Source organism: Zalophus californianus, chromosome 1, assembly GCF_009762305.2.
Source record: "Zalophus californianus isolate mZalCal1 chromosome 1, mZalCal1.pri.v2, whole genome shotgun sequence".
Classification (NCBI taxonomy): Eukaryota; Metazoa; Chordata; class Mammalia; order Carnivora; family Otariidae; genus Zalophus; species Zalophus californianus.
The window spans coordinates 162,493,446-162,507,159 of record NC_045595.1 but is presented as its reverse complement, the minus strand read 5'-3'; the positions used below and the strand labels follow the sequence as shown (position 1 = coordinate 162,507,159).

Genomic DNA, 13,714 nt, shown 5'->3' with positions numbered 1-13,714 from the left:
AAATGAAATGTAAAATGATATCCTTTTGGCAGGAGAAAACCCAGCATCCTAATTTGAAAATGAGGAAAAGTGACTTTCAGCTTTTACATTAAAGAAAGAAGTAACTGCTTCTTCTTGGGACACTTGGGTCAACCACTGTTATGTTATGCCACCAATGGCCTGCATAGCTGTTAGGCTTCTCTGCCACAGTATTTGCTTCAGTTGTTGAGGGCTATTCTAGAAAACTGGTAACAAAAATGCCGTATAATACTACTATTTATGAAGAACAATTTGCCTGATGAATCTGAATAAATTAAGAATTTATTGTAATCTGTCATTACGATAAGCAGACTGTTATTTCCAGCCTGAGGAAATCATTTTAATATTTCCTTGCTTTCCTCCAGTTGGTGGCATCCATTTATTTGATACTAGTAATTTTTTTTAAGAGTTGAAAAAGAATTTTGGTGTGGTGACTGAATTTGGTTTTAATCTTAATGCCTGAGCCAGCCCCATGCAACTGTTTAGAAATATTTTCCTCAAAACAATGTATTTGCCATATGTTCTGTTTGATTAAATTCTACACTCTGTAGCAGGAATATTAGAAAGGTAGTGGCTCATCTTTGACACACCTGATATGCATTAACTACCAAGCGTATTCAACTTCATTTAAAATGTCAGTATGGGATATCACAGCTGGTGTTTCCAACAGTTCTCTCCACTCAGAGCATGATTGTTATTTAAGTGATACTATTACCGTATTTATGAGGAGTTCCTGAAGCCCTGGGCAGCTCTGAGGGACCAGTTTGATGATGTAACAGCAGCTATCCTGTGATTCTGGAGAATGAGATCTGAGCCTCTCTTAAACAGATTAATGCTTCCTTGCTGCTCAGTATGCTCACTCCTTAAAGCATGAGAAGGGTTTTTTTTTTCTAGGAAAGAAGAGAACCTTTTCTCACTTGAGACTTATGCAGGGAGATATTTCACTCCTCTGCTCAAGTAGCACTGGTCTTCTGAGGGATTTTGGGTTTTGATCATGAGACATACATAAGATTTGAGAGAGCTTTAAAAAATTGTTAATCTGAAAATTATTAGTGCTGTTTCAAGACCTCATAACAGAGCAAGGCATGTGTGGTGGGCAAACCAAAATAAAATGTTTTGCCCTGGAATCAAATGTAATTCCCCCTGTCAACTCAGTATATTTTTTCTCCTAGATATAAGTTTGCATAGATTCATAATATGAGCCCTTCCATTCCTAAGCCAATGAAATTATTACATACTTGGTTATTTTCGTGATAGGGGCCCGCAAATGTGGGACAACAGTCTGGTGAAAGCCAGTGGCACAGCTTGTGACAAAAATTCACCTGAGGCAGAACAAAGGAGATAGAAGTTTATGGAACATGCTGGAAGGGAGCGGCAGGCCGCCTGCAGAGGCAGGGAGTGGGGGCTGCTTTTAAAGAGGGAAGGTGAGGATAAGTAGCCCATGGGTCAGTTAGGGCCTCTGGGTATCTTGAGGAGGGTCCACCAATGGGCCGGTCTGTATTCATCCAGGTGGTCGCTGTGGGCCTTTTCTACAGTCCATCGCTCAAGCCTGTTTGCCTAAAAGTGGCCTCTGCAGTTACTAAATGTAACTATTACATGTGATTATACAAGAGAAGTACACGGTTCTCTAAGGATATATAACTTATCTAGTCACTTGTCTCAGCTGGCCCAAAAGAACCCTAATTTTCAGTCTCTGCCATCTTAAGATCTGACCACATTGTCAGCCTCATTTAGGGTTGGTTTATTCAAAGCCAAACAAGAGCTAACTAGACGAACTAATAAAATTATCTGCTAAAATCTGCCATGAGCACATATATTGCAATAGAAATAGAATAGGCTGTAATTACTACCTATAATCATATCCCTAAAGCTTTTATAATTATTTCATATAACACCCATCAGCTTTGAGAAAACAGAAAGACTCTTGAAATTCTTGTTTTAATTAGTCTACAGCAGAGGTTCTCAAACTTTAAAATGCATCAGAGTCCCCTCAAAGGCTTGTTCAAACTCAGATTGCTGGGCCTCACTCCCAGGGTTTCTGATTTATTGAATCTGGCGTGGGGCCTCGGAATTTGCATTTCTAACAAGTTTCCTGTCAGGAAACCACAATTTGAGACCACTGCTCTGTAGTTTATAATTGTTATTGTGAGTTATTAGCTTGTCCTTGTTAAGGCACTTCCTAGTATCTCTGGGGCCTCATAGGGAAGGGGAGAAGTGAAAAAGGGGACGGACATGTAATAGAACACTACTTGGTAACCCACATGTACCCTCTCTCTTTTCAGAGGGATTTCAGTCCTATTATGTACACTTACAGAAAAGTGAGTGTTTCTATGATTTAGGAAACAATTTACTCTTTAAAAATGTTTAGCTTTGTAATATTATTTTAAGGTCAGGCATGCAAAATTATTAGAGACCATTCTTGCTAATTTGATTTACAAACATTCATAACTCTAGGAAGAGGTTAGCTAGATCTTCTCTTGACACAGGGTCATTTATTGTGTAAAACAGTTGTCCTAGAAACACCGTTTTTAGGAAACAGTAAGCCCTGGGCATTTCTTTATGTTGAAGTTGTTTTTTCTTTCATACGGAGCCCTGGGTCTCTGCCTGCCAGCTGAGAAGGATGTTTTTCTTTCTTAACCAAGTCTGATAGTTTCAAAACTCACTGAAGTTAACCAGCTTGGAACCATGAAACTGAATAAAGAACATTTTCTTTATATACTCTTCAGGAAAGTTTATGTTTAAAGGGAGAAAAATATATCTACCTTACAAGATCTAGAAAGAAATATAGAGTGCAGAGCCTGCCCCACCACCCATTTCAGCCTGTCTCCAATCCTTACTGATACTCATAATTCATCTACATGCAGTTCGGCCCATCTGAAGAGCTGTTGCTGTTTCCAGGCTCTGATCCATTATATTGGGCAGAATGAGTTTCCTATCTGCATCTTTTGTTGTTTACAGGTAGAGTGACACATCCATCACATTTTAGATCTCATTTAGTGAAGACTAATGACCACATATAATGCCAGAAGGCGTCTCTTGTCTTCTATTATTTAACAAGTCTGAAAGCCATGACCAGTTCACGTATTCTTTCTGTTGTGTGGTTGACTCTTACACCTAAAATAGATCTTTGCATTGAAATATTACATATTTTCTTTGAAGACAAAACTAATCTGGATGATTTAGACCAATAAGTTTGGACATTAAAACTTCCCTTAGAAAGTACTTACTTTGCCAATATAAATACAACCATAACCTCACCAAATTTAAGGCATTGCCACAATTGGATATAAGCAATAGGTGCAAATTTAAAGCATTCATTTTCATGATGGACTGTTCAATATGTTACAGAATATTACACCCGACAAAAACCATATACTCACACTGCAGCTAATCAGTGTGAAAGTATTACGTGTTTTATTAGAAGCATTAATATTTCTTTTAAGGTAAGAAAGACCAATCATCCCATACTGTTCTTTTTTTATTATTATTATTCATTCAGTAATTATCAGTCATTTCCTCCCAGGCTGCAGTGTTTTATGATACCCCTCATAATTGCAAAAGACTTCCACTATTACCTAATTTGCTTTTGATCTTTCCTCCCTGTTTCCTTGGTGTGGCTCCCTTACCTCAGGCACCTATAAAATTAGCAGTTTGACATCCAAGGTGATCATTTTTCTTAGCTCTCTTGCTGTACTTCACGAACTATTACACCCACTTTGTTTACCGGAACAGTACATACTAGCCAAAGGAGAGACTCTGGTGGAGTTAAGAGATTGGCAAGTACCATCCAGTTTGAGGAAAATAAAAAGCAAAGCCAAGAATGTACTATCCAGTACGGCCCACTAGTGTCCCCCACCCAGAAGGGTAACATAACACGCACTTCCCTCCATCAGCTGACCAGACCTTGAAAAACGTATTAACAGTATTGTTCTTTCTTGAAAGGATGTATAAGTCTCTTAAATAGAAAAAAAAGAAAAATGGTGGGAACGAGCAGTAGTATAACAAATCAGCATTGTATAAGCTCTAAGGAAGCCACAAGAATAGATCAGATACTGAGAGAAAATGTGTAAATAAAAAGACAAAACCCTGAGGAAAAACACTGAAGGGATCACCAGAGAAAGGAGAACAACAAGGAGTGGGGGGAAGGGGGCAGTAGACGAACAAGGGTCTTCCAGCAGTGGAAACCCAGAGTCGAGTTTCTCAAAAGAAAGATCAGCCACCTGCAATGGTGCCGAGAAATCAGGATTAAGGGCCAGCCATAGCATTAACAAATGTCCAGTTTTTCACCAGCACCCCCCACACCAAAAAAAAATTAAGAAACCGAAAGACACTTTTAGAAAGCATATCTCACCACAGTCATTCCATGAAAATTATATTGGTGATTGATTCAGGAAATGTTGGGGCTACCAAAATACGTTGACTCTACCCCACGCAAGCTCCTTTGGAAATCTTCCTTATACCTACACGTAGGTAAAAGTCCTCCCCTGGGTGATGAGGAAACCAGTCCTTAGAGACATGGGTGGTGGTGCCTTTTGAAAGGTAAAGAACCGTTCTCAAGTGTCACCTCAGTCAACTGTGCATGAACTCAGGTGGCAGATAATGCAGTCCCAAGTTCTTCCTTGAGCCCCACGGTGGGCCATGCACAGGATGTGTGCTAGTGAGCGAGGAGCGTAAACCTCCAGCAACACGGGCAACAGCAGTGGAAGAACTAGAAGTGCACCCCATCCTGGCTTACTGCAGCGATGCCACGCTCGTCCTCTGTCGATTTTTTTTTTTTTTTTTTTTTTTGAGAGAGAGAGAATGAGAGAGAGCACGAGAGGGAAGAGGGTCAGAGGGAGAAGCAGACTCCCCGCTGAGCAGGGAGCCCAATGTGGGACTCAATCCCGGGACTCCAGGATCATGACCTGAGCCGAAGGCAGTCGCTTAACCAACTGAGCCACCCAGGTGGTCCCCCTCTGTTGATTCTTGAGTACATGTGACTGTGTGACAGATTAAAATTCTACAAATTATTAGATATCAAAATTATCCTCTAACATTGCAGTTTTTAATTCCATTCCAATTTCAGTATGTAACTAATTTTTGGAACTATACTAAAAGAGTTTGTTTATTCATATTACTGATGATAAATTCTTGTCAAATAATAATTGGGCCATTTATTGAGAGCATAGTATGAGCTCAGCACTGTGCCCGACTCTTCATTAACATAAAATCTAATCTTCACAGCAGTAATATGGGGCAGGTATTACTGTTTCTGTTTCGAAGATGAGGTGGAGGAGACTCAAAGTCTTGAGTATTTCCTTAAGTCAACACAGCAAAAAGTAATGAAGGCGTGTCTGTCTGACCAAAGGTCATGTTCTTTCGTTTGTAACAACCTTGGTTCAAGGCACTGACATCTATGTTCAGTACTTCATTCCCTCAGGTCATTGAGAGGTGGTGTTCGTTTCTGTTAGTTTAGTGATAAGGTGAGTAATTAAATTCAGCTTGTCTAGAAAAAGTAGAAGTGGCATATATCAGAGAAAATTTAGAAGAAAATATTCCAGACTTCAGAAAGATTGAGCCCCATTTAGTTAATTTTCTCATAGTTTTTTTTTTTAAGATTTTATTAATTTACTTGAGAGAGAGAAAGAGAGCAAGCGAGAGAGAGCAGGAGTTGGGGGAGGGGCAAAGGGAGAGGAGAAGCAGACTCCCTGCTGAGCGGAGCCTGACCTGGGCTTGATCCCAGGACCGGACCGGGATCATGACCATCTGAGCCAAAGTCAGACGTTTAACTGACTGAGCCACTTAGGCACCCCTACCATTTAGTTAATTTTCTAAAGAAGAAGTAGTTGGGATTAAATAGAAAAGAACTATTAAAAATGACAATATCTAGGAAGAAAAAGTTCTTATTCCATAAACTAGACCCTTCTAAATGGTCCAGGTGGCTTATTAACCATTTGCCTCTATGAAGGGAAAATTCTCTTTAGCAACAAGCTCCCAATCTCTCCCAGAGCTGACAACTCCACAGAATTCCCCGTGGAAGTTGGGGTCACCTATAAGGATGTAGACACCAGGCAGGAGTGCCTCCTAAACTAAACTGAGAGATACCTCTGTCTTAAATTGGGAAAGAATTCAGAATCACAAAGAATATGAAAAGCTTACACCGGAGCTAGCTCCTTTAATGATGACAGAACTTCTCCAGGAGAAGAATACTTTGTCAAGATCCCTAAGAATATATGTCCTCGAGGTGCCTTGGTGGTTCAGTCATTAAGCGTCTGCCTTCGGCTCAGGTCATGATCCCAGGGTCCTGGGATTGAGCCCTGCATTGAGCTCCTGCTCCGCGGGAAGCCTGCTTCTCTCTCTCCCACTCCCCCTGCTTATGTTCCCTCTCTCGCTGTGTCTTTCTCTGTCTAATAAATAAATAAAATCTTTAAAAAAAAAAAATGTATGTCCTCAGCTTCTTACAGAGTTAGGCTAGAAATTGAAAATGAAGTTTTCATATAAAAATGAAAAAGGACAGTGCAGTTCATTGTTACCAGTGCCCAGCTGTTGTTTGGTCAAGTTTGCAGAAGAGCATGCAGGCAGTGTAATATTGTATATGTTCATGTGCCTCAACATAGGCCTTCACTCCATAACTTACTTAGATATGTGGTCTTGATTGTCAATCTTTGTGTATGCTTTAGAGCATTCTCTCAAAGCCAGGCCCAAGTGTTTTATATGAAACTCTTAGCTTCCCCAGCTCCTGTCACAATGCCCTAACCTAGTTCATTTATATTGGATTCTCAAAAATAGTATTTGTTGACTGACAAGTCAAATATTTTAGAGATCCCAAATATATTCCTTAAAAAGAAACAAAACAAAACTTGTTGCTTTGGTACATACAAAATGACTCTAAATCCTTTGTGTTTGGCCAGTTGTTGAGTTGGTGTTTATATAGAAATGGAAATGCATATCTTGTTTTAAGGTTGTAGAGTTAAATTTAAAGCCTGCGGTTTCCAAGATAATACTCTTATCATAAACAGCTATCCAAGCCACACCTGGTTTTTGTTACTATTTTTGAGGTTGTTGACTAAAACTGGTTCCAAAAATTATCCCAAGTACGACACATTTAAAGTTACTTGGTACTTGGGAACAATGATGTTCTCATAAATGAAAGAAAGTTCCTGGGTGTGTATGAACAGGAAGCAAAGATTCTGATAACACAATTAACCTTCTTTATGTGAATTGTTTTCAATATAGATTTCTTCGAACACTTCGCAGTTGGGTGGTGCCGAGCCTGTGAAGCGCTGTGGGAAGTCGGCACTCTTTCAACTGGCAGAGGCAAGTTTCTAACAATATTTAGAGATAAGATCTGCACAGGTGGAAACCACAAAAAAGGTCATCATCACAGCGTTCTTTAAACTGTGCCATCTCACCCGTGACCAGAAGGTGTGGTGTTGCATCTAATTTTCAACCATGAGACGGTTAGCCTTTAATTTAGGAAAAGAAGGAGTTTTGCTACGAAAAGTCAGTAAGCACGGGAAAAGGGGGCTCAGGGAACTTGCAGAATCCTTTTTCACAGGTAGTATTGTAAAATAAGGTCAGTTTTTGTTCCACATTGGTGAGATAAGTTCACCCAGAAGAATGGCCGGAGTCATGTTTCTCCTCAGATTCTCCTAAAACATCCATAAATTCCTAGAAGACACTGCTTTTAAACCAGGTGGTTGATGTTTTAATTTGGGGGTGTTTTGGTTTTGGGCTTTGTTTTTTTGTGTGTGACGAACTCCAATGACATGTTTTAAAATCTGGTTTTGTAACACCTATTAGTTGTACACTTGCTATGACGTGGGCATAAAACATTGCTGTTCCTTTGGCACAGGAGGAGATGTTTTTTCGTGAATCTGAGAGGAGCAGAGAGCCCTCGCTTGGTGGGGATGGGTTGGCGAGAAAGGTGCCAGTGCACCTGTTGCTGGGGTAGGCAGGGACCATGGTTTTCTCTGCCTCCCTGCCACCGTTCTGCCTTTCTTCTGTGAAAGAAATGTCTGTAGCGCTTGGACACAAGATAATAGCAGTTTTCTCTGTTGGCGAGACAAATTAGGAGGCCCAAGATGGGTGACCAAGTATCTTTTATATTAAACTTTTTCTTTTCTCTCATTTTTCTGGCTTCCTTCCAGTGAGTTCCTTCTGAGGTGTGTTTTGTTTTGTTTGTGAGTGATATGGTTCTTTTTATAAAGCCTTTGTAGTTTATTAAATTTAATGGGACAACCTATCATTTTCTAAATTTTATGGTAGCGTATATCATAAAAATCTAGGAGTTTTAAATACGTTTAAATGAAGCTTTTCGAGTCTAGCCAGGTCCACGTTAGAAATAGAAAAATACAAAGGCCTGAAACAGTAAAGTATCTAAACAGTGGAACAAATGAACCCTTTGTTGTCTGACATTAAACTGACATCCTTCTTGTAAGACAAAATCAGCCCCAAATAGAGGGCTACAAATGACTCGAAAACTTCCAAAGAACCCAGGGAATCATAAGAACTGAGTGAGTCAGTGGCCAAATACTACTTCAGATAGAACCGAAATGGTAAAGATCTGGCAACAAGTGCGCCTTTGGAGTTGGAGCAAACAAATCTTAGTAAACAGAGAGACTACGAGGTCGTGAATTTAGTATTTTTAAGACTCTATAGATTGTCAAGACAACGTATTCGGAAGAAGTGACTATTTTTCTTGAATAATACGAATGTATGGCCCTCTCTGCATTTCCCTGTTTTTGTGTGTGTGTGCACGCACAGATGCGTGCATGCTTACATACATATTCATAATATATACATAACAACACTAAATTGTAAAACAAGTTAACTCTCAAATTATTATATCTTTGTTGAACAGTTCTTTACTAGAAATGTATGGACCTTTGAGGTACTTTGCTGTGGAGGGCGCTAGAGAGATGATTTTGTCTTCTCATTTTCTTTCTTTGGCATAACAGTTAAAAAAAAAAAAAAGGATTCCCTATTAAATCAGAGCTCATTAAAAAGAACATTCTTCTAATTTGTAGGGATGCATCCCAAATATGAAACAGATGCTATGGTTTAACAGATGTTTGAATGCTGGTATCATAATTTTAAAGGGGTAAAATGACTGCAATAAGCCTATTCCAATTATAGCAAATCAGCTTATACTCAGACTTGGTTTCTTATAACATCTGAGTAAAAATATATGCTTTTGATAAAACAAGGTCGCAAAAAATAATTTACCAAGAAAATCTCACATTATTTGCACCACATGAATATGATGCCATAATGCTAATAGACTGTGTTTTAGAATAACATTCTAAATCCTTCCCAGTTTTTAATTAAACATAAATATGTGCACAATGGATTAATCAGCGTCTCCAAATAATCACCAGTAGAAATATGCTTCCTCAGTTTTTTTTTTATTCCATGTGTATTTGATATTCATTTTTCTTGAACTGGATATAATATTTAATTATTTCGGGTGCCTCTTGAAACAAGTATAGCAGGATATGGAGGAGGATTTTTCCTGTTGCCCAGAATTGGTGCTATTGTCTGAAATATGAAAGAACAGCTTTAAATTCACACATATCAAAGGGAAATCCACCAGGAAGCCGCCTTCAGTTTGGGCCAGATCCTTCTCTTGGGATTTATGAAGAGATGGTCTGATCCAGCTACTGTCCCATGTGCCACTCCAGGGGTTTCTCCTTTCATGCCCATCCTAACCCCCAAGCCATCAGTGGGAGGGGGACTATCAAAGACTATCCAGTCATCCGGAATATTTTGGCTTTTCTCCTTGTCCTGAGGAGGAAAGGAAGGAAGTGCTTTCCACTCTTCATCCCTGCCCCGTGTCAGGCAAAGTGAAGGCAGCTCTAAGACAACTTTTGTTAAAGATCGGGGGGCTGGGGGTGTCTGCAAGAGGTATCTTCTTAGTCTTTGGTGAGAAGCAAGAAATGTTTTAAACAGAGACGTATTGCCATTCCCTGCGTCTGTCTGACCAGATGAGAAAAGAACTGGAGGAAGTTGGCTGCAGGGAGAGGCTTGGAAGAGGCTGCTGTACTCCTTCTTGGCATTGTAGAGATGCATGAGTCTCCACGGGTCAAGTGGACAAAGAGAGAGCAGTTCAGTGTGATCAGGCAAGAAGCCATGGGACCGTCATGGGGGGAGACATTGGCAGAGAGCAGGCCTGGAACAGGCTCTCACATCAGGAAATACGCAACAGAGACAGCTCTGCTCAGGATGTTGATGAGCGCCCACAAGCAGGAGTGATGTTCAGCCAGTTTCCACCAATACAGCTGTCCTGGTACTAACATACCAAATACTTCCCATTGTTAGTTAAAAAAAACTGTGACCCAAACCCCCTGAGTACCCTTGCTGCAACTTTCCCAGCGTCCCCGGGCTCCCCTGATCCTTTCAGCAACTGGAGGACACAGCAAGGGGCCTGCAAGACCCTGTTCCAGCCCCTGGACCACATCCCTTCTGATCATTTGGCACCCTTGCCTCTTAAATGTTTTGTATACCATCCCTGCCCTTGGCATCCCCTGACAAGGTCGTTCAGTCTTATGTAGAGTTAGCAGGAAGACAGACATAACCGCGGGCAGTTAGCTTTGCCTCTACCATTGCTTCTCCTGTCCTCTACAGCAGAAGCTATTAAAAATAGCCTTGTGAAGGGAAGGGCCAGCAACTAGCCCTGGAACTCACCTTTCCCCCTACCCCACGTCCCTTCCTGTGGGCTGACGCGGGAGGAGGGCTGAATAAGGAGACCTCCCAAAACGACAGGGGCTGTTGCTTGCAAGAAATGTCTTCGTGGTGAAAAGCGACAAACATTTTAGGCATGTAGTTACTGCTGTGCCCTACACCCACTTGAACAGGCAAAAAGAAAATTGGAGGAAGTTGGCAGCAGACACAAAGAGACTTGAATTGGCCTGCACTCTCGGAGTTGGCATTGTAAGGACCCCTTCTATTTCCTGAGACCCTGTAGCCAGGAGATGCCCCAGGGAAGGCCCTGTTTTCAGGCATTTGATTGGCATTTTCAACTGGGTGGATTTTTAGTAGCTGAAAGTGACCTGAAAATTCTGGGATCTGTTCCAGGTATTTTTCAGGAATCTACTCCAGCTAGGAAGGGAGTTGACATAGTGCTGCTGAGGTCAGGGAATTGAGAAGAAAATACAGTCCTTTATGTTTGAACCTCCATGAGATTCATACTGTTACGTTAATCGGTTGCTTAATTGATGCAGGTACTCTAATGTGTTTCCTTTCATTTTGAAATTAATTAGGTCAGGTCATATAAAGAATAGCAAAGCATCCCCCTGGAGATCATTGTATATTATAGTTGCTGTAGAGTTGGAGGACACACAGGGACATCTTCACCCTGTGCATTTCAGTGAAGAAAATTCTATACTTGAAGGTCTCTGGTATCAAAATTGTCTAGTATAATAAGATGCACAGTTGATTCATTTATCCCACCAAACAATAATTAATTGAGGACTTATTCCATGCCAATAACAGTGAGGCTGCTGAAGTTACCTGCATACGGATGTACAAATAATGTTTATTCGATGGGATAAGCTGCGAACCTTCTTTTAAGATCGGTGGTTTAGGACACTTTACCTCCAGGTGCAGGGTTGGTGTTATAGAGTACCACTAGAGACTGGAACACATGCTTAAAAATAGTAATCACTCTTTGTTTTACTTCTCTTTTTCTGAAATCATTTTATGTGTTCTTTAAAATAGGTTATAGATTTTAATAGCAGAAATTCAGTTGTATTATCTAACCGAAGATAATGATGACTTTATTTTACTATCTGCTATGTGGTAGGCACTTTTCTAAGTACTTTATATGTACTCATTGAATTTTCACAGGCATTCCCTGAGATAGGTACTATGATCACTCCTCTTTGACAGATTAGGGAACAAAAGGGCAGAGAGGTTTTGTGACTTGCCTAAAGTCATGTGGACAGGAGATTAGAGCCTCAGTGGGAAACCCAGGCAGTCTGTCTCCGCAGCCCATGCTCTTCCACACCGGGCTGTTCTGCAGCCTTGATGGAGATGAGTGTAAAAGACTCTGCAAGTTGCTTGTTATAGGACTTTGCGTATTATAGAAGGCTCTGTGGAAGACAGCTCACTCCTACACATATGTGTATGGCTGAATAAGATGACAGATTTTTCAAGACTGCTGTCAAAGAAATGGAACTGATATTTCCTTTTTAAAAAGTGTCTGTACTTTTGAAACTGCCAAGATACATCTTACACCCTTAAATAAGTGCCTGTTAGTGGGGAATATACTTTGGAAGATACTGTGAGGAAATTATGGTGTACGACTCCTGTCCTCCAAGAACTTATTCTCCAGTTGCAGAGAGATAAGATATAAAAAGTTGAGGGATGAGAAATAAGTGTGCAAATGGTTTCACATTGCAAATGAAATGACAAAGCTCTACTTGAGTGATGAATGATACACAAAGTGAATGTGTGAAGCCAAGAAAGGGAGGAATTAATATTAGCAGGAGTGTTGTGGGGACCCAGCACAGAGACAGAGTGTGGAGCTGGTTCTTGATGAAGGAGTTGTTGAGGAACAGGGGTTGAAACTAGCAGCCTTTGGGCCACATTTAACTTGCAGAGATACTTTTTTTCAGCCCACAATTTGTTGACCTGTGTTATATTTTACATTTGAATTAGTCCTTAATATTTTAAAAATAGAGACGCAAATAAATATGTCTGTCTGACTTCTCATGAAAATCTAAGAGAACCTGGAGACACTGGTCCAGCCTTCCTCCATGAGAACAATTGGTCAGGGCCGGTAGTGGGTACCCACCCTCACTGTCCTCTCCTTTCCCTACTGAGCCCCGAGTCTGAGGCCAGCAGTCACTGCCAGCCCCCGCGTCCCCTGTGCGCCTCCCTCTTTTGTACCTAAGCGCCTGTACACGGTGCAGAATGGGAGCTGCATAATTAAATGGAGAGATGGGAGAGATACAGCAGAGGGATTAAGGGGTAAAAAGGCAGGCAGACGTGAGGCAAGTGGATGACGACAACTCAGACGGGCAGGAGTCGAGGGCTGTGCTGGGAGACTTATGGAAGGTGGAGTGGGGCGACCGGTCGGAATCGGGAGAGTGGTTAGTGTGAAGCAGGAAAACCTGTGCTTGAAGATAGTGACGAGCAAGCGAAGATTGAGGGCAGGGGCGTGCAGTGGGAAAGCAGACTCCCGTGGCAGCAGACTCCCGTGTAGAATGGAGTGGAAAACTTCTGGCGACACCTGCGTGTGAGAAGACGAGAGCCAGGGTTGGGGAGGGCCCGGTTGGCCGTGGGAACAGGAGGTAGAAACAGACAGCATGGAGGCTGCAGGGGATTTCGTTGGATTCGATGACTGGGTTGTTTGATGTGAGAGGCAAAGCGAAAGGGGAGCCGGAGGTGACCCCAGCTCTGAGCCTGAATGCTCGGAGCCCTCCTTCAGGAAGCCTGGATGTTTGTGAGTGAGGAGGAAAGCCCTACTAGCAGGAAAGGGATGAAAGATGCTGAGGGGTAGGGACAGCTGAGGAGATCCACTACCGAAAGAGTCAACAAGAGAGGGCGGTGGCGGTTGTCAAGGTAAATGGTCGGGTTTGGAAAGCAGAGGCTCATGTTCTCTGAGCACAGAAGAAAGAAAGGTAGAAAACAGTCACACAGGCTTGCTGCATTTGGTCTGTGGTCTGTGTTCTACTTTGCTCTATCTCAGTTTATGAAACTGGTAATGTGTTAG

At 41.4% G+C, this 13,714-nt stretch overlaps 1 protein-coding gene across 12 annotated transcripts in view; it reads left to right on the top strand.

Annotated features, from left to right (window-relative positions):
• Window positions 1-13,714, top strand: part of BBX (BBX high mobility group box domain containing) — a 274,404-nt gene that overhangs the window by 213,444 nt on the left and 47,246 nt on the right. For all 12 annotated transcript variants that reach the window (XM_027582505.2, XM_027582499.2, XM_027582501.2 and 9 more), the window contains one exon: window positions 7,234-7,314. In XM_027582505.2, coding sequence (XP_027438306.1) covers window positions 7,234-7,314 — 81 coding nt within the window. The remainder of the gene's footprint in view (window positions 1-7,233; window positions 7,315-13,714) is intronic.